A 21753-nucleotide genomic window follows, 5' to 3' on the forward strand; every position below is an offset into this window, starting at 1 on the left:
TTTTTTCAACGTTTATTTATTTTTGGGACAGAGAGAGACAGAGCATGAACAGGGGAGGGGCAGAGAGAGAGGGAGACACAAAATCGGAAACAGGCTCCAGGCTCTGAGCCATCAGCCCAGAGCCCGACGTGGGGCTCGAACTCACGGACCGCGAGATCGTGACCTGGCCGAAGTCGGACGCTCAACCGACTGCGCCACCCAGGCGCCCCAGGGTTGTGTATTTTCAACTTAACTAGGTGCCAAATTATCTTCTGGAGCCATATATGCTCATCAAAACTGACAGTCAGACATGTTACTGTTTTCAGTCTTGTGGGTGAGAAATAATGTCTACTTAGAACAACTTGCATTGCCCTGGTTACGAATGAAGGGAGCGCTGTCCTATGTTTGTGTACCGTCTGCCTTTCCTCTTCTGAGAGATATCTGCTCCTTGGGTTTTTCCTTAGTGATAGAGTTCTGCATATACTCCAGGATTCTGTGTCATTTTATGCATGATATCTATTTTCTGCCAGCTTGTGACATGTCCTTTCCTTCTTCTTGATGAATATAATTTCAGTTAAATGTGGCCTTTTCCTTTGCAGCTTCCCTGTATGTAGTTAGTTTATTAGTTTTTTTGTTTTTTTTTTTTTTTTTACAGTTCCAAGAAAAAGATCTCTGTCTTGACATTGTTTTTTTAAAAAGAAAAAAAGTCCCCACCCAAAAAGAGTTTGCTCTAGCTGTTAAAAATGTAAGATAAATTTTAGGCAATAATAAACAGATCTTTGGAAGTACTACTGCGCTCTATTTCATATATTGTCTGTATATTTCGGTGGCTATATAAACAAACCGAGGTGACCCCTCCGGAAGTAGGGGGTGGGTCTGAAGACCAATAAAAGAACACAAGTTTAAAAGACATTGTAGCTGTGTACAAATATTTGAAGGTGTATTACAGGAAAGAAAGAGAAAACCTAACTGAATGAAGGGTGAAAATTGCAAGGATACTTTCAGTTCGGTGTAAGGACAAGTTTGAGCTAAAACCACCAACAACGCAAGAGGTGGGGGCTCCCCTTCACTAAGCCATTCGAGCTTCGTCTACCTGTGAGTGAGATCTGAGTGAACGGTTGACCTGTTAATTTCTAAGATCTCTTCCAAAGCTGTCATTCTTTGGATATCTGCAGAATTTTTCCTTGTGTTTATACGTAAGAATACTATACATATTAAATATGTAATAATTAAAGCTTAGTAGCTTTGAGTTTTGGTGGTAAAACTATCATCTAGAATTTTCACATGAGACTAGAAATTTGGCCAGAGATGCCAGTGCAAACTATATTTTTTTGCAAATATCCCAAGGTTCTCATCTGTCCCTGGGATCAATAATTTACAATCAATAAAACTGAACACCTACACAAAGAATAATAAAGCTCAAAAACAAATAATTATGCTACAAATCAACAGAGTACAAAAGTGTGGGCAGATCTTGACTCTAAAAGATTTACAAACAGGCTTGAAGGAAGAGAAGAATTCTTAACACTGCAGTCATGTGGCCAAGGAAATTTTCATTTCAAGTATTTTCATTTTATCTTATTTTATTTTCATTTTTATTTGAGAGAGAGTGAGCGCAGACAAGGGAGAGGGGAGAGGAAAAGAGAGAGAATCCCAAGTAAGCTCCACGCTCAGTGTGGAGCCTGATGTGGGACTCAGTCCCACGACTGTAAGATCATGACCTGAACCCATATCAAGAGTTGGATGTTTAACCCACTGAGCTACGCAGGCACCCCTCATTTAAAACATTTTTAAAACTCCTAAAAAAGATAGGGACTTTTCAAGATTTAGTGAAAGACACTTCCAAGCATAGAAAACAGTATAGAAACTCGTATTGATGCCCAGATGATCTCACTAAAAACTATAACATTTAGCATACCTAGCTTAGCATATTAGCATTTAGCTTAGCCATGTGGGTGGGAATAAAAATAATAACAAATTTTTAAACTATAGGATGTGACTTATTAGTGGATTATGAACTTATTAGTGGATTAGTGGATTATGAACTCATTGAGTTGTGATCAGAATTTTTTTAATGAAATATAATTTTAAAATCAGAATGTTCTAGGATAGAAACTCCCAGAGGGCATCATATATTATAAAGGTAAGTATGTTTCGTAGAACATCCTGGATCACAATGCAAAGTATCTTTCTGTGAGACACAGTCAAATCAGAATGAAAGTTGCTAGCGTAGAAGGTAAGAGCTAGAATTTAGATTTTAGAGACTGCTTGGAGGTAAATTCCAGCTTTGCACTTTACTAACTTTGTGACCTTAGGAAAGCTACTTTTCCTTTCCTGTGCCTAATTTTTCTGTAAAAATAGTGATGATAATAGTGCCTACGGCCCTTAGAACAATGCCTGGGCAATTATAAATACTCAATTAATATTAGTCTGTTTCTTGGTTTGCCTGCCTCACATATGATGGAAGCCTACAAAAGTCTTTTTTAGACTCTTTCCCATTTTGTGAGGAGTCATTCGGACGCTGTGAGATAGCAACAAATCCACCTACCAGGGCACACATTACAGTTTAGTTACACTACAGGAAGTGAGGGAGCACTAATTAATGATACCAGTGCCAACCTGTCACATGGAGAACCTGTACTGTCCTTCCAGGAGAGCTTTGTTTTACTATATGCAGTATATGACCGTCTACAAACCGTGCAAACTGACAAGGGCACCAGTGTCAACTGTATGTTACCGTAGTAAAGTTGAACTTCTAATTTTTAGATTATAAATTTACATTGGAATTTTAGGGGCACGTGAGAGCCTCAGTTAAGCATCCGACTTTGGCTCAGGTCAGGATTTCACAGCTCATGGGTTCAATGCCTACGCTGGGCTCTGTGCTGACAGCCCAGAGCCTGGAGCCTGCTTCAGATTCTGTGTCTCCCTCTCTCTCTGCCCCTGCCCTGCTCACACTCTGTCTCTCAAAATAAATAAGCATAATTAATTAATTAATTAAACATTTTAAATAAATAAATAAACATTTTCAAGATAAACATTTAAAATAAATAAACTAAAAATAAATAACATTTAAAAAAATAAACATTTATTTAAAATAAGTAAACATTTTAAATAAATAAATAGAAATTCTAGTAGGTTCTTCCTACACAGCAGTGATCTGTTTTGCATATCCCCCTGGCATTCTAGCACCACACCTCAGAGGTCACTGGTCTAAGCCATAAACTCAGAAGCGGAGATTTTGTTTAATTCATCATTGTAATTGTGCCGTGCATGGTACATATAACAAGCTCAATAAGAGTTTTGTTTTTTTAAATATTTTTTTAATGTTTATTTTTGGGAGATAGGCAGAGCAGGAGAGGGGCATAGAGAGAGGGAGACACAGAATCTGAAGCAGGCTCCAGGCTCTGAGCTGTCAGCACAGAGCCCGACGCAGGACTCGAACCCACAAAGCGCAGGATCGTGATCTGGGCCGAAGTAAGACACTCCACCAACTGAGCCACCCAGGTGCCGCTCAGTAAGAGGTTTCTGACTGCATGTATGAAACTTGAGGTTTTCTGTGATGTTTGAAGGTAACTCAGACATTTGTGCATATATACTATGTACTCGTAAATTTTGACATTTTGCTGGCATTTGTTTTAAGATTCTACTGTTTTAAGAAGAAAACGAATTGTTGAAAATAAGCAGAGGCATCTTTTAGAACAGAAAAGACAAAATTCTGGATCTGTGGGACAGAAGTACAATGAGCAAATGAATGTGAGTACAGAATTAGTAAAAATCTCAATTCTGTGGTGAAAAATTGCTTGGAAAACAATGTTCTCAAAGGACTGTGCTTTTGCTATAAACTGTGGACCACTACGTAAATATAAGTATAGCCAAAGCCATTATGAGACAGCCTGGGAATCTATTCTAGGAACTTACTGTACTAGACTTATTTGCTGTACTCTAATTTGCCTATATGATCAATTCCTAATGAAGCTTTTAAACCAACTTTAACAAATCACCATTATTCTTTTTTTTTTAATTGTTTCTCTTTTTTTTAGTGTTTGTTTATTATTGACAGAGAGAGAGAGAGAGACAGAGCGTGAGTGGGGGAGGGGCAGAGAGAGAGGGAGACACAGAATCTGAAACAGGCTCCAGGCTCTGAGCTGTCAGCACAGAGCCCGACGCGGGGCTCGAACTCACGGACAGCAAGCTCATGACCTGAGCTGAAGTCAGACGCTCAACCGACTGAGCCACCCAGATGCCCCAACAAATCACCATTACTCTTTTATTTTGTTATTTATAGTCACCTCTGGATTACCAACATGTTTATTTACAACAAAGTTTTTAAATATACATTAAAAAAGAAAAGTAAGTTAGAGCCCTGGATAGAGGAAGTATGTATGTTAATCATGAAGACTAATCTAGTTTCGTGTGTTTAAATATCCTCTTTGGATCTGAGCTTCCTGGAAGACATGGCAAAAGGAAAATAGGATGAGGGAGGTGTACAGTTCTCGGGAATTATTGATAATGATGCTGTTGGGGGTTCAGTACATTAAAAGACACTTCCCACTGAGGCTTTTCTGTAGGGCACGTTGAGTTCATAACAGATCTATTCCTATAAACAGTCAACAGTGAATGAATAAGGAGTTTCATATGGCTGTTTGAGATAGAGATCTTCAGTAAAAGTCAAAAGGTTAATAACAGTAATTTAAAAATTAGTGGAGGTGATTCTGTGAGAGCAAAGTAAACAGAGGTCTAGAGGTCTTACTGATCCAAGGATTGAATTTAAAATATTAAAACATGTAGATGGGTGAGTAAATCGCATTTCACTTGGAATTTCTACTTTAAATACCACTTCTTTTGATTTTTTAATAGAACTGGAATAGATTGCCTTATGAAGAATTTATATCTGAGTTATGAGTTGAGGATTCTATTGTTTGTATATCATAAGAACTATTAATTTTTTACATGGATAAGATTTTTAATATGAAGAAAACCACGAAATAGTCTTAATGGCAAGACAAAAGTCATGTAGTTGTATGTATCGTGTGAATAAAGCTGCCCCACCACCGACGTACTCTTACTGCTTCATGACAGAGTGCTCACTCACAGACATAACTTATTACAAATACAATAATGCCTCCTAAGTCCTTCCTTTTTAACCTCCACATTGTTCACATCAAACATCTCAAAATCTGTCAAGTGAACAAGTTTTTTCTTTTTTTTTATTAATATATTTTACATTCTAAAGCAATATGTACTTGTTCTAACCAAAAAACAAAGTTTTAAATGCTTGTGATTAGTGCCCTGTCCAAATTCTTTTTATTTTTCTGGGTCTTATTCTGTCCCATGTGTTCTCCCTCTGCACTCGGCCTTACTGTTTTTAGTGTCTGTTTTTGCTTTTCTTTCCAGAAGCCTCACTCCCATCTTTACACACGTCTTCCATTCACACGGCTGTTTAAACATCTTCCAGAGTCTTAGCGTTAGAATAGGTGAATCAAAATCAAGTTTTGAAGTTTAACTTTCTCATCCCTTTTGTTTTGTTTTGATTTTTTTTTTTTTTTTTTTTTTTTGTTTTGCTTTCTAACTAAGGATCCTACTACACAGGGGTTCAGTCACCCAGGAGTGTCCACCACGCCCCCACAACCAGTCACCATGTACTGGGAAACGTGCTTTATCCAACTGGATCTGCCCAGCCCACCACTTCCACATGGAAAGCACCTGAAAGAGACCAGTGAAAGCTAGAAAAGGCAGAGATGCCACTTGGTGCCTGGACTGGGTCAGTCCAGTGAGCCTCCCATCTGCGGTGGAGGCCAGGCGAGGCCGCCCAGGCCATGAAAGGAGGGCTCTTGCGCAAACCTGCGCCAGCGGCTCTTTGGATCGGGCCGAGCACAGGCCCGGGGTGGGGAGTGGCAGCCAGGCCCTGTCCTGTGTGAGAGGCAGTCCCTGCCCACTGCGGGGCATTTTGGGGTCCTCCCGGGCCGGAGAGCCGAGCGGTGCACCAGCGGCCAGTGCTGTGAGAGCTCCCGCTTGGCCCTTCCCAGCCGGACACCTGTCCCAGACATCAGTCACCTGTGGCCGCCCCCCGCCTTGCAACGACAAACGGAGGTTAGAAGCCTCAAGGGAAATGTTTGCTGTTCCTTTAGGCAGCACTTTACTTCCCTCTTCCAAGCATCCACGACAACACAGCAACCTGAAATTTTTTCAAAATTGACATAAAATATATATTTTTTAATATTCAGGTACCCTAGAAAGGACTTATTCCAGTAATTCTTGATTTCTGATTAAAAAAAAAAAACCCCACAGGTTACATGAGCAGTGATAACCAAAAACATAGAGAGTGAATACAGGTTTGTTTAATGTATAATAATGAATTTTTGATATGGAGTTATGTTCTGATTTCATGTTATATTTTTATAGAATTTTGGACAAAGTGTCCAGCTAAGTTCAAGGGAGCCAAAACAAACAACAAGGGGTACTTCTGATGTTGAAGAAGGTATGTTTCGGTTTAAAATTTCTCTCTGAGCTTTGTTCCGCATGATTTCATATTTTGTTACGTGTATTTTCCTAAGTGCACACATACCTGAGCGGTGAACCACCATGTGGGGGCTGAGCCCCCCTTGCCCTGCACATTCAGGCTGTTGCCAGGTTTTTTATTCTAAATAATAACGTATCGGATGGATGTGAGGACGATCTGGCTGCGACATCTGTCACCCCATCGATCACCAGGGTTGATTTGGCTGATCTGGCTGGCTAGGCGGGTGTCCCCTTCCTCCCTCACCGGTCCCTGTGCGTCCCTTCCAAAGCTGAGCGCTCAGTCGAAGAGGACGACATTCCCCTGTAGAGGAGGACCGGGCTTCCATCAAGGGTCTACGATTAGCTGCGCTCCCCTGCTAGAACCTCCAGACTAGCTCTCGAGGTCCATTTGTAGGAAAACGTAGGGTCGTCTAGCTTCCAAGACTCCAGACACGTCCACATGAGGCGCTGCAAGTGGCAGTTGCCTTTCTTGAAAAAAAAAAGAGAGAATAATAATAGTAATTAATAACAATAACGATGATGTTGATGATGATGATGTATTGGACGTCTTTCTACATGAGGCTTTTTCCTCACTTTTCAACCATTTCCATGAGATGGAGATTCCCAGAATTAAAATTACACTATTTGCCATGTCATTGACATCCAATAAATACTTGTTGAGTGAAACTCTGTATTACATGAATACTGGATCAGAGGGAATAAGCATTGTTATAGCTGTACATATATATCCCTAAAATACTGTCCTGAAAAACATCATTTAAAACTTTTCTGGGATGTGAACCAACTTGAGGTGCAATTATTCCTATGATTTGCTTACATGATAGGCAAAGAAATTGTGTTTTATTGTTGATTTGTATTCCTTTTATTAATAACATGCTTCATTGTTTTGTATGTGTGTTAACTTGTGGTGATTTGGTCCTTCATACTCTTATTTCCTGTAGGTACCGGAGCTCGGGTATTTCCTTAGTGATTCCTGCAAATTCCTTAAATGTCAGGAGTTCTTTTCTTCATATTAGTTGCAAATGTTTTTACTACTTTATTATTTGCATTTTATTCCACTTATATGTTTACATATAGAAGTCTTCCTTTGCATTTTTCGTTCAACAGATGACAGCTAATTTCCCGCATACAAGTAAAGATTGGATACACTGTAATGAACAAAATATATAAAAGTCTTGCCCTTCAAAAATTTAAAGTCTATTAGGGAAGACTGGCCTTTAAATAAACATGTTTTAGTCTTTTCTTAGTGATTTTTCCATTACTTTTAAGATCAAAGAACCTTTCCCATACAGAAATTCAGAAGTGTTTCTTTCTCCTCCAGATTGCATTAATGGTGTGATTCATTAAATTAAATTCTTTAATTTCCTTTGATTTTGTTTAAACATATGATGTAATAGAAAACTGAAAATTGATTCTTGTAAAAGCAACAAACTAATTTCTTGAGTTATCTCTCCCTTCTCTCAAGACTCTGATGCTTCTTTGATAAGTTAAGTTCTTCGATCTGATTGGGTCTTTTTTCTAAGCTGTCAGTTCAGTTCAGCTCATTAGCTCACTTTCTAACTTTACCTTACTTTCCTTTTCTTTTACTCTTTTTTATCTTAATTGTTATTATAAAGACAATCTAGAAGTGCCTGGGTGGCGGGGCGCCTGGGTGGCTCAGTCGGTTAAGCGTCCGACTTCAGCTCAGGTCACGATCTCACGGTCCGTGAGTTCGAGCCCCGCGTCGGGCTCTGGGCTGATGATGGCCCAGAGCCTGGAGCCTCCTTCCGATTCTGTGTCTCCCTCTCTCTCTGACCCTCCCCCGTTCATGCTCTGCCTCTCTCTGTCTCAAAAATAAATAAACGTTAAAAAAAAAAAAATTAAAAAAAAAAAAAAAAAAAGAAGTGCCTGGGTGGCTCAGTGAGTTAAGTGTAGGTCTCTTGGTTTCAGCTTAGGTCATGATCTCACAGTTCCTGAGTTTGAGCCCCATGTCAGTCTCTGCACTGACAGCTCGGAGCCTGCTTGGGATTCTCTCTCCCTGTCTCTCTGCCCTTACCCCTCCCAGGTGTGTACCCTCTCTTTCTCTTTCTCACGCTCAAAAAAAAAAAAAAAAAAAAAAGACAATCTACTTCATCGTCTCTTTGTACTACCAATGAATAACAAAAACACAACACAGGAATAATCAATCTAAACATGCTGCATTTTTCCTTTAGCTCAGATAACGTGCCAGGAATGTTTATTGCCTCGCCATCACTTTGACTTTCTGTGTTTTAATTAGGGATGGGAACATGCTAGATACGAATAATCTTGATAAATAAAATGCGAAGTAACGGAAGATTTAGAGGGTTTCTTTTTGTGAAGTGAATACATACAAGCACATGTCCGTTAAGTAGGTGTAAGAGAAAATCCCAAAGAGAAAAAAGGATTGAAGAGTAATTAATGTAAAGTTTCTGTAGTTTCAGATAGTACTTCTGAGTTTTTGATGGCTGAAGACCTAGTGAAAGCTTCAGTGCCTGAGGATGAAATTCTCACTGTCATAAATAGCAAGCAGCTACAGAAACCAAATCTGACTTCAAACAAGACCCCGCCGTTCAACATCTGTGCACTGTCAGCTGATGAACAGAAGATCCTACAGTCCCTGAGTCGTCTCAATGAGAGGCTGTCCTGTAAGTGTGGAAGATCACCTTTTGTGAGAAAAGTTACACTTCGTACTTAGATAATTGTAATTTAAAATTGATTTTAACTTAATAATTAGAAATAAGAATCCTCAAGATGGGTAGTCTCACAGAAAATCCTCCCTCCATAAAGTTGGGCCTCCCAAAGAGCTACACCCCACAGACACACACACACACACACATACGGGTGGAAAAGCATGTACATCTTGAACTTCAGCGTTGAGCCAGTGAGGGAGGAAAACAGGCAGGCTTTGTTCACCTCTCTGTGTCTGTGTGTGTGTCTGCGTAGGTTGTAGCCCTTGCCCTATGTTTTGTTAACAGCAGCCTCATACTAAAGGAAATGCTGAAGAATGCACTTTAGCAGACCAAAAGTAACTTCAGATGGACAGTCTGAGAGTGTAAATTTGAAAAAACATTGGATAAAATACTAAATGTAATAAAGTAGTGTGTGTTTCAAAGAGAAAAACATTACCATTAAAATGCCTACTAAAGGGAGCACCTGTGTGGCTCAGTCAGTTAAGTGTCCCACTCTGTTTTGGCTCAGGTCATGATTTCACGGTTCGTGAGATCAAGCCCCACATCGGGAATCTCTCTCTCCCTTTCTCCCTGCCCCTCTCCTACTCATGTGCTTGCTCTCTGCCTCAAAATAAATAAACATCTTTTAAAATGCCTTTTAAAAGTAATGCATAAGTTGGGAGAACATAAATGGTGTTAAGTTGCACTGGGATTCTTCTTAAGGAATTTGGTGCAGATTAACTTTTTTCCATTCATATATAGTTACATACAGTGTTATATTAGTTCCAGGTGTACAATATACTAATTCGACCACTGTATACATTACTCAGTGCTCATCACAATAAGTGAACTCTTTTTTTTTTAAGTTTATTTGTTTATTTTGAGAGAGAGAACATGTGCACGTGGGGCAGAGAAAGAGAGAGAGAGAAAATCTCAAGGAGGCTCTGCACTGTCAGTGTGGAGCCCAACTCGGGGCTTGATCCCACAAACGATGAGATCATGGCCTGAGGCAAAGTCAAGGGTTGGATGCTCAACTGACTGAGCCACCCAGGCACCCAATAAGAGAACTCTTAATCAGAACTCTTAAAGCTGAAAATAAAGAAGATAGAAAATATGTACCAAACAAATTCTAACCACAGGCAAATTGGTTTTGGTGTCTTATTATGAGACAAAATAGAAAATATTAAATTACATAAAAAAGATCACGATGCCCAAAGTTTTAATTCAGGGATTAACCAAGAAATTAAAAAGTACATAGAAGCCAATGAAAATGAAACCACGACAGTCCCAAACCTCTGAGACACAGCAAAGGCTGTCATAACAGGGAAGTATACAGCAACCCAGGCCTTCCTAAAGAAGGAAGAAAGGTCTCAGATACACAACCTAACCTTACACCTAAAACAGCTAGACAAAGAAGAGCAGACAAAGCCCAACACCAGCAGAAAAAAGGAAATAATTAAGATTAGAGCAAAATTGAATGATATTGAAATCATAAAAACAGAAGAACAGATCAATGAAATCAGGAGCTGGTTCTTTGAAAGAATTAACAAAATCGATAAACACCTAACCATTTTGATCAAAAAGAAAAAGGAAAGGACTCAAATAAATAAAATCACAAATGAAAGAGGGGAGATCACAACCAACACAGCAGAAATACAAACATTAATAAGAGAATATTATGAGCAATGATATGCCAACAAATTAGGCAATCTGTAAGAAATGGACAAATTTCTGGAAACATATCAACTACCAAAACTAAAACAGGAAGAAATAGAAAATTTGAACAGACTCATAACCAGCAAAGAAATTGAATTAGTAATCAAAAATCTCCCAAAAAACAAGAGTCCTAGGCTGGATGGCTTTCCAGGGGAATTCTACCAAACATTTAAAGAAGAGTTAACACCTATTCTCTTGAAGCTGTTCCAAAAAATAGAAATGGAAGGAAAATTTCCAAACTCATTCTGCGAGGCCAGCACTTCATTACCCTGATTCCAAAACAAAGACCCCACTAAAAAGGAGAGCTACAGACCGATTTCCCTGATGACCATGGTTGCAAAAATTCTCAACAAGATACTAGCAAACCAGATCCAATAATACATTTAAAGAATTATTCATCACAATCAAGTGGGATTTATTCCTGTGATGCAGAGCTGGTTCAATGTCCACAAATCAATCATGGTGATACATGACATTAATAAAAGAAAGGATAAGAAGCACAAGATTCTCTCAATAGATGCAGAGAAAGCATTTGACAAAATACAGCATCCTTTCCTTTTAAAAATTTTTTAATGTTTATTTCTGAGAGAGAGACAGAGCATGAGTGGGGGAGGGGCAGAGAGAGAGGGAGACACAGAATCTGAAACAGGCTCCAGGCTCTGAGCTGTCATCACAGAGCCCGACGTGGGGCTCAAACTCACAGAATGCGAGATCATGACCTGAGCCGAAGTCGGACACTCAGCCGACTGAGCCACCCAGGCACCCCCAAAATACAAAATACTTTCTTGATAAAAACCCTCAAGAATATAGGGATGGAAGGATCATACCTCAAGCATATAAAGCCCATATATGAAAGACCCACAGCTAATGTCATCCTCAGTGGGGAAAAACAGAACTTTCCCCCAAGGTCAGCAGAAGTCTCCCACTATTGCATGAGGGTCACAAAATTCTCTGGCACAAAACTTGTCAGAGATACAAAGCAAAGTTGACAACTGTGAGGAGAAAACTTCCCTGCTCCCCCACGATGAGACCAAAAAGAGCAAAGTAGCAAGCACTAGAACTCTGCCAGAGGAGAGGCAGGAGCCTACAGAGAGCCTGGCTGGGTTGTGCAGGCACGCAGGAAGGCCAGACACTAAGAGTGGAGTAGGAACATTGAAGAAAAAACCTCCATGACCCTGCAGAAACACAGAACAACACCGGAGGGATGTAAACCGGTGAGGGACTAAAGGCACAAACAGCAAAGCAACAACAAAGCCCAAACCCAGGGCCACCTGCTGGCTCAGTGGAGCAGGGGACTGTCGATCTCAGGTCAGAGTTGAAGCCCCATGTTAGGTGCAGAGCTTACTTAAAAAAAAAAAAAAAAAAAAAAAAGGTCTCGGGCTCCTGAGTAGCTGCATCATTAAGCATCTGACTTTGGCTCAGTTCATGATCTTACGGTTCATGAGTTCAAGCTCTGCATTGGATGAGCTCAAGCCCCACTTCTTTCTCTCTTTCTCCCTCACTCTCTCTCCCTGTGCCCCTCCTGGGATTCTCTCTTTCTGTCTCTGCCCTCGCTCACTTGTGCCCTTTCTGTCTCTCTCAAAAACAAAAACAGAACCCAAAACTCAATACCTGGTGATTAACCACACACACGCCCCAGTTGCCTAGCAGAATAGGCATCCCCGTTTCCTGGCATAAGTCCTATTTGCCTCACTAACCACCATTGTAAACATAAAGTTTAGCATTCAGTCAAAAATTAACAAACATCGGGGCGCCTGGGTGGCGCAGTCGGTTAAGCATCCGACTTCAGCCAGGTCACGATCTCGCGGTCCGTGAGTTCGAGCCCCGCGTCGGGCTCTGGGCTGATGGCTCAGAGCCTGGAGCCTGTTTCCGATTCTGTGTCTCCCTCTCTCTCTGCCCCTCCCCCGTTCATACTCTGTCTCTTTCTGTCCCAAAAATAAATAAACGTTGAAAAAAAAAAAATTTTTTTTAAAAAAAGAAGAAGAAGGACTCATATGCACAGTATATAAATAGGGGCGCCTGGGTGGCTCAGTTGGGGTTGAGCCTCCGGCTCTTGATTTCCACTCAGGTCACGATCCCAGGGTCATATGTTGGACTCTGTGCTGGGCATGGAGCATAGAGAGGCTCGCTCTCTCTCTCTCTCTCTCTCTGCCCCTCCCCCACCTCTCTCCCATCTCTCTCAAAATAAATACTTTTTTTTTTTAAAGCAATGGAATACAGTTACATATTCCTCAGAAAGACACAGGTTTAACAGTGGGGGATGCCAGGCATTGGTAACGGTGTGCAGCGGTGGGAGCCCCTCCCGCAGTGCCTTTGGGGTGTGAGTGGGTGCAGTCTCTTGAGGAAATGTCCTGCCATCATCAAATAGGTTGAACATGAACAGACCCTACAAGCCAGTAATTTCCCTTCCAGATACATGCCCTCGAGGAAGCCTGCACGTGTGCATCAGGAGACACGCAGAAGTATACAGAGATCATCATTGTTTTTGGAAGCCCCAAACCGAAAACACCTAAATGTGGAATAGCCATGTGCCGCTGTTCAGCAAGGAAAATGAACAAACTGCAGCTACACACATCATCATAGATGATTCTAAACAATATAATTTGGGGCAAAATAAGGCAAATCACAGCACAAGAGCAACAAGTCAGGAGGAGTTAAGATGACAGATGAGTGAGGGGACCCTGGACTTGTCCCTCAAACTCGGCTAGATCAACATCAAACCATTGTGAACACCTAGGAAATCGATCTGAGGATTCACACAATGATCTGCATAGTTTGAGGGAGAGAACGCAGCAGGTGCATGGTGCTGAGAGGTGAACTGGGGGCCGAGAAGAGCCGGGGTACCTCGGGGGGGGGGAGTCGTTTTTGCCGAGAGGAGAAAGGGGGAGAGAGCAGCACCTCGAGTTTTTGCAGGAAAGCACTTCCCCCCGAAAGCAGCTAGAGAGAAAGAATGAAAACATGCTCTGGGGACTGGACAAGAAAATGTTCCCCAGAACCATTGATGGGGGAAAAAGGAGAGGGTTTCAATACCACTAGGTTTTTATAAACAACAGTGTGCCAAGTGTGACGTTTCAGAGGTCAGCACCTAGGAAATAAAGCTTTAAAAAAAAAAACCATTAATAATAGTAGGAGGCTTTAATACCCCACTCACAGCAATGGACAGATCATCTAAGCAGAAACTCAACAAGGAAACAATGGCTTTGAATGACACCCTGGACAAGATGGACTTAACAAAAATATTCAGAACATTTCATCATAAAACAGCAGAATATACATTCTTTTCGAGGGCACATGGGACATTCCCCAGAACAGATCACACACTGGGTGACAAATCAGCCCTCAACAAGTACAAAAAGATGGCGATTTTACCATACATATTTTCAGATCACAACAATGTGAAACTTGAAGTCAACCACAAGAAAAAGGTTGGAAAGCCCTCAAACACATGGAGGTTAAAGAACATCCCACTAAAGAATGAATGGGTTCACCAGGAAATTAAAGAAGAAATTCAAAAAATACATGGAAGAAAATGAAAATGAAAACACAACAGTCCAAAACCTTTGTGATGTAGCAAAGGCAGTCCTAAGAGGGAAGTATATTGCAATCCAGGCAGGCCTATCTCAAGAAGCTAGAAAGGTCCAAAATATACAACCTAAACTTACACCTAAAGGAGATAGAAAAGGAATGGCAAATAAAGCCAAAAGCCAGCAGAAAAAGGGAACTAATAAAGATTAGAGCAGAAATAAATGACACACACACACACACAAAACAGTAGAACAGATCAATGAGACTAAGAGCTGGTTCTTTGAAAGAATTAACAAAATTGGTAAACCACTAGCCAGACTTATCAAAAAGAAAAGAGAAAGGATCCAAATAGATAAAATCACAAATGAAAGAGGAGAGATGACCCCACCAACACCACAGAAATACAATCATAAGAGAATACTACGAAAATTTATATGCCAACCAACTGAGCAATCAGGAAGAAATGGACAAATTCCTAGAAACTCACAAACTATCAAAACTGAAACAGGAAGAAATACAAAATTTGAACAGACCCATAACCAGCAAAGAAATTGAAAAGGAAAACTTTGAAACTCATTCTGTGAATTGCCTTGGGGATTCCAAAACCAAGGACCTCACTAAAAAGAATTACAGGCCAGTATCCCTGATGAACATGAATGCAAAAGTTCTCAACAATGTATTAGCAAACCAAAGTCAGTACATTAAAAGAATTATTCACCATGAGCAAGTGGAATTTATTCCTTGGCTACAGCACTGGTTCAATATTTGCAAATCAATCAATGTGATACATGACTATAATAAAAGAAAGGATAAGAACCATATGATCCCATCAATAGTTGCAGAAAGAGCATTTGACAAAATACAGCATCCATTCCTGATAAAAATCCTCAAAAAGGAGGGATAGGTGGACCTCAAGATCATAAAAACCATATACAAAAGACCCACAGCTAATCTCCTTAATGGGATAAAACTGAGAGCCTTTCCCCTATGGTCCGGAATAAGACAAGGATGTCCACTCTCACCATTACTATTTACCATAGTACTGGAAGTCTTAGCCTCAGCAATCTGACAACAAAAAGAAAAAGCATGCTAATCAGCATGGAAAAAGTCAAACTCACTATTTGCAGATGACATGATACTCTGTGTGGAAAACCCAAGAGACTCCACCAAAAAGGTGCTAGAATTAACATATAAGTTCAGCAAAGTCACAGGATATAAAATCAGTGTGCAGAAATCTCTTGCATTTCTCACCAATAATGAAGCAGCAGAAAAAGTAATCAAGGAATTGATCCCATTTGCAATTGCACCAAAAACAATAAGATACCTACAAATAAACCTAACTAAAGCAGTAGAAGATATAGAGGTGCCTGGGTGGCTCAGTCGGTTAAGTGTCCGTGGTTCAGTCAGTTAAGCATCCATCTTTGGCTAAGGTCACGATCTCACTGTTCATGGGTTCAAGCCCCGCATCGGTCTCTGTGCTGACAGCTCAGCGCCTGAAGCCTGCTTCGGATTCTGTGTCTCCCTCTCTCTCTGCCCCTCCCCCGCTCATGCTATGTCTTTGTGTCTCAAAAATAAATAGACATTAAAAAAATTTTTTTAATAAAAATAAAGCATTAAATAAAAACAGAAGTAAAAGATCTATACTCTGAAAACTATAGAAAGCTTATGAAAGAAATTGAAGTGGACACAAAGAAATGGAAACGCATTTCATGCGCATGGATTGGAAGAACAAGCATTGTTAAAATGTCTATACTACCCAAAGCAATCTGTGTATTTAATGCAGTTCCCGTTAAAATACCACCAGTATTTTTCGCAGCGCTAGAACTCACAATCCTAAAATCCGTATGGAACCACAAAAGATCCTGGATAGCCAAAGCAATCCTGAAAAAGAAAAGCTGGAGGCATCACGATTCCTGATTTCAAGCTGTATTACAAAGCTGTAGTCGTCAAGACAGTATGGTACTGGCATAAAAACAGACACCTAAATCAGTGGAACAGAAGAGAAAACCCAGAAATGGACCCACAACTATATGGTCAACTCATCTTTGACAAAGCAGGAAAGAACACCCAGTGAAAAATAGACAATATTTTCAGCAAATAGTGTTGGGAAAACTGGACAGCAACATGCAGAATGAACTGGACCACTTTCTTACATCATATACAAAAAGAAACTCAAAATGGATGAAAGCCCTAAATGGAAGGCAGGAAACCATCAAAATCCTAGAGAAGGACACAGGCAGCAACCTCTTTGACCTCAGCTGGGGCACCTTCTCACTAGACAACATTGCCGAAGGCAGGGGAAACAAAAGCAAACATGAACTATTGGGACTTCATCAAGATAAAAGCTTCCACACAGCGAAGGAAACAATTAGCAAAACCAAAAGGCACCCTACAGGATGAGAGAAGATACTTGCAAATGAGGTATCTGATAAAGTGTTAGTATCCAAAATCTATGAAGAATTTCTCAAACTCACCCAAAAAACTAACAACCTAGTTAAGAAATGGGCAGAAGACATGAATAGACATTTTTCAAAGGGGACATCCAGATGGCTAACAGACATGAAATAATATTCAGCATCACTCATCATCAAGGAAATACAAATCAAAACCACAATGAGATACTATCTCACACCAGTCAGAATGCCTAAATTAACAACACAAGAAACAACACGTGTTGGCAAGGATGCGGAGAAAGGGAAACTCTTGCACCGCTGGTGGGAATGCAAACTGGTGTGGCCACTGTGAAAAACAGTATGACGATTCCTCAAGAAACTAAAAATAAAACTACCCTACAATCCAGCAATTGCACTATTAGGTATTCACCCAAAGGATACAAAAATATAGATTTGAAGGTGTACATGCACCCTGATGTTTATAGCAGCATTATCTACAATAACCAAACTATGGAGAGAGCCCAAGTGTCCATCAACTGATGAATGAATAAAGAAGATGGGTGTATATATTCAATGGAATCAAAGAGAATTAACTCTTGCCATTTGCAATGATGTGGATGGAACTAGAATGTATTATGCTAAATGAAATAAGTCAATCAGAGAAAGATAAACAGCATATGATTTCAGTCGTATGTGGAATTTAAGAAACAAAACATGAACATATGGGAAGGCGGAGGGGAGAGAAGAGAGGGAAACAAATCACCAGAGACCCTTAAATATGGAGAACAAACTGAGGGCTGATGGAGGGGAGGTGGGTGGGGGATGGGCTAGATGGGTGATGAGGATTAAGGAGGGCACTTGTGATGAGCACTGGGTGCTATATGTAAGTGATGAATCATTGAATTCTACCCCAGGAAACTACATTGCACTGTAAATGAATCAGAATTTAAATTTAAAAAATAATAAAAATTCAGAACAAAAATCAGGTCAGTTTTACTTATTTGAAGTTCAGAAACAGGTAGAACAAGCAATATGATATGCATGTATACTCATGTGCTATAATTATGCAGGCACAAAGCCCATGTAATCGGTCACCTCTGTGGGCAAGAAAAGGAAGTGCAATCCCCAGGGAGGCACGGAGATGGGAGCTCCGGGAAGTTCCTAAAATAGTGATAATGTGCACATTTCTCAGTCTAAGTCATTACATAGACATTAGCTTCATTATAATTAATTGCAATATGTATATATGCTCTATATGTTTTTTGTGTTAATTTAAAAATTAAAATTTGAGAATAAAATATTAATAAGAGTGCCTGGTGGGCAACTCTTGGTTTTGGCTCAGGTCATGATCTCGAGGTTCATGGGATTGAGCCCCACATTGGGTTCCACGCTGACAGTGTGGAGCCTGCTTGGGATTCTCTCTCTCCCTCTCTCTCTGCATTTCCCCTGCTCATGCACAAGTTCTCCCTCTCTCTCTCTCTCAAAAATAAATAAACTTTAATAATTATATATTAATAAAAAGCAAGGAGCTACAACCCCAGAAGCAATATATAACTAAAGCTGTAAGATGTCCCATTATGAAGATCAAGAGTAAAAAACTCAGGTCAGTTTTTTTAGAGGGTTTTTTCCTATTAGATACTTCGACATGCTTAAATGCTTCACATAAAGGATTCTGCTTGAAGGTGTTTTGTTTTTTTTTTCTTTTGCCCAGACCCTTGCTTTTATATGGACCAAAGCTTAAGCACTAAAAAGGCAAGAGTTGACAAATTATTCAACTTTTATGCCTTAATAGCTAAATAAACATCTCTTCTTTCCTGAGATACTCAAAGAATCAAATTTACCTTTTGTTTTACAAAAGAAGAGGGGCACCTGGGTGGCTCAGTCAGTTGAGTGTCCGACTTCGGCTTAGGCCATGATCTCATGGTTCATGGGTTCCAGCCCCACGTCAAGCTCTGCACTGACAGCACTGAGCCTGCTTGGGATTCTCTCTCTCTCTCTCTCTCTCTCTCTCTCTCTCTCTGCCCCTCCCTCGTTCATGCCCTGGCTCACTCTCTCTTGATTGCTCTCTCTCGCTCTCTCAAAATAAATAAATAAACTTTAAAAAGTAATAAAAGTACTGTATTTTTTAAAAAGGAAGAAAAAAAAAAAAAAACAAAACCCAGCATTTGAAGGAAGATTGTTATAGAATAGTCAAAGTATTAGGAATTTCTTTTTATCAACATTAATTTTATGTAATTGTTTATCATCAAATTACTTCTATTTCCTAACCTAATACAAGGCTAAAGACTGTTTCTGGTGACCAAAGAAGAAAGTCTGTTCCCCACGTTGAATATTTGACACCAGAACTTAACATTTGATTCTTCTCTGTCAGCATACGTAACTGAATTATTTTTGTGTCATGGTATAATTATTTCAGATGTACAAGAAACCATTTGCAAAAATCCATCCATCAAAAATAACTTACGAATAATACCATTTCTGGTAAGTACTTTAAGAAGATTTTATTTTTCTCGTTTTAGGAAATGTCATGATTTTGTGTGTAAGAATCCTGTATTGAAATTAATTTTTCTTGATATTGGCTTTTAGGGAGTTTTTCTCCCAGTCAGCTTTCAATGATGAGACGTTTTGTTAGAATCAGCAAATATCCTCTCATTTAAAACAATCAAAATATATAGGACGCCTGGGTGGCTCAATCACTTAGGTATCCGACTTCAGCTCAGGTCATGATTTCAAGAGTTCTAGCCCCACGTAGAGCTCTGGAGCCTGCTTTGGATTCTGTGTCTCCCTCTCTCTGCCTTCTCCTACTTGCACTTACTCTCTTTCTCTGTCTCTCTCAAAAATAAATAAACATTTTTTTAAAATTAAAAAAAATCAAAATATAAAGTTTTTTCCATCCAGAGTATTTCATCATCCATGGGAACAGAAACTGATATCATTGCACTCCTGATATGTAGTATATGGGTATGTAGCCTAACTGGAAAATTGTTGGTTATTTTACCTTGGTAATGATCCCACCCTTGCCCATCTCCCTTTTGTGTTTTCAAAGTTCAAAACTAGACATCATTATTTGGAATTTTGTTTTTGTTTTTTGCCTTGACACTGGATTCTGGTAAAGATACACATATCAGTGGCAATTTAGTGCATGAAGGAATTTTCAGTCTAACAGGGAGAAAGAACACACGTGGATAGTGAATACAAATTACCATAATATGAATTAAGACTATGTGAGGCACCTGAACTCTTACTATCCTCAACTTAGGTGTTCGACAAAGAAATGCGTTGTTAGAGGGGCGACTGGGCGGCTCAGTCTGTTAAGCGTCCAACTTTGGTTCAGGTCATGATCTCCCAGTTCATGGGTTCGAGTCCCGCATCGAGCCCTCTGCTGACAACTCAGAGCCTGGAGCCTGCTTCAGATTCTGTGTCTCCCTTCTGTCTACCCCTCCACCATTCACACTCTGTCTCTTTCTCTCTCAAAAATAAATAAACATTAAAATTTTTTCTAAAAAAAAAAAAAATGCTTTCTTAGAGAATTCATTGGATGCTTGCTCAATTGCTTTTCATCACATACCCTCAGTTCTGTAATCTTGACAGGAAAAAGTACGACGACACAAGTATACTTCATTTCTTATTATTTGCTCTTACATAAACAAAGTTACACATCACTTAATTTAAATCATTTAAAAACAATTTCTGGGAAGAAGTATAGTGAATTTCTAAAAGTGGAATTTTAGACACTTGTAACATGAGCAAAAGAAATAATTTTGAGCAGGATCTCTCAGGTGGCAGGCAGTCAGCTTCCACCACTCAGAGCAAGTGCTGTTGTAAGATTTCAGAGGAACAAAATTTGGCCCATCCCTTCCTGTATCCCTTCACTGATTAGTCATAATCATCTTAATGGTACTGGCATCTATCCTCTAGTGTACCTGTGAGGGCTTCTAGAGAGAAGAACCAGTGTAAAGTATTTAGAACAGTGCCTATAACACAACACATGCTAGACACCATTGGGTTGCATTATCATTAGTGCCACTATTGTGATCATCTTATCCATTTACATTGTCTCAAAAAAAAGGTTGCATCGTTTCAGAAAAAGGTAACATTCCTGAAACTACTTAAGTGAAATGCACATGCAAAGCATAACTTCCTTGTAAATGATAGGAATCATAACAATTTGTAACAATTCATAGTCCCACCTACCTCTCTTTTTACACTATGAATCTTCCTTCCAGCCAAACAAATTTAATGCGTTGTCCTTCAAGTCTGCAGTACTCTGTATGCTGTCATGTTTTTCTCATTGTTTGTTCATGTTCACCCAGCTCCAAACTGCACCAGCTGTACTTTTGCTCTACCTTCCTAATCCAACCTATCTAAGTACCAACTTAATGTCACTTCCCCCATGAATCTCTCCATGACCAATCCAGCTTATGATGACCACATTCTCTCTGAACTTAATTACTGTAGTACCACTGGTTTTATACTTCTACTCCATAGGTGTTTTTGTGGGTTGTCTTTTTACATGAGTGATCTTCTTTGGAACTATATTCTTGAGGCTGTTTTTCCATTTACCTGTCTACTTCGTAGAAACTAGCACATACTACATACTTGAAAATATTGGTTGAGACTTCATGATTTTTTTATACCTGGTTTTTAAATATATGATGTACCTTTTTCAGGCTACAATAAAATGAGGTGATGTATTTGAACTGGAAACGTTTTTAATATTCTGAAGCAAGATTTTATGCCCCATAAAATACCACTGTTTTCTTGCAAAGCCCCTTGGTGAATGCTAAATGTCAATTAATACTCTTTAATGGCACCCAAATTTTGTTGAGATATATTTAGAAACAAGAATGGAAGCACACTTAGGGATTCCTACCACTGAAAAATACGGTCCCAAATTATTTCAGACACGTTATCTTGTTTAATATTCTAAGCGAAGGACATCAAGGAATTTT

The 21753-nt window shown here is 39.6% G+C and overlaps 1 protein-coding gene across 6 annotated transcripts in view; it reads left to right on the plus strand.

Moving 5' to 3' along the window:
* Window positions 1-21753, plus strand: part of CEP126 (centrosomal protein 126) — a 102574-nt gene that overhangs the window by 73976 nt on the left and 6845 nt on the right. For 2 of the 6 annotated variants that reach the window (XM_045486571.1, XM_045486577.1), the window contains 4 exons: window positions 3620-3732; window positions 6382-6457; window positions 8934-9143; window positions 19218-19282. In XM_045486571.1, coding sequence (XP_045342527.1) covers window positions 3620-3732; window positions 6382-6457; window positions 8934-9143; window positions 19218-19282 — 464 coding nt within the window. Of the gene's footprint in view, window positions 1-3619; window positions 3733-5553; window positions 6247-6381; window positions 6458-8933; window positions 9144-13295; window positions 14007-19217; window positions 19283-21753 lie in introns of those variants that run through there. The other 4 variants (XM_045486572.1, XM_045486573.1, XM_045486575.1 and 1 more) reach the window with 4 other exon arrangements.

Source organism: Leopardus geoffroyi, chromosome D1, assembly GCF_018350155.1.
Source record: "Leopardus geoffroyi isolate Oge1 chromosome D1, O.geoffroyi_Oge1_pat1.0, whole genome shotgun sequence".
NCBI classification, from domain to species: Eukaryota; Metazoa; Chordata; class Mammalia; order Carnivora; family Felidae; genus Leopardus; species Leopardus geoffroyi.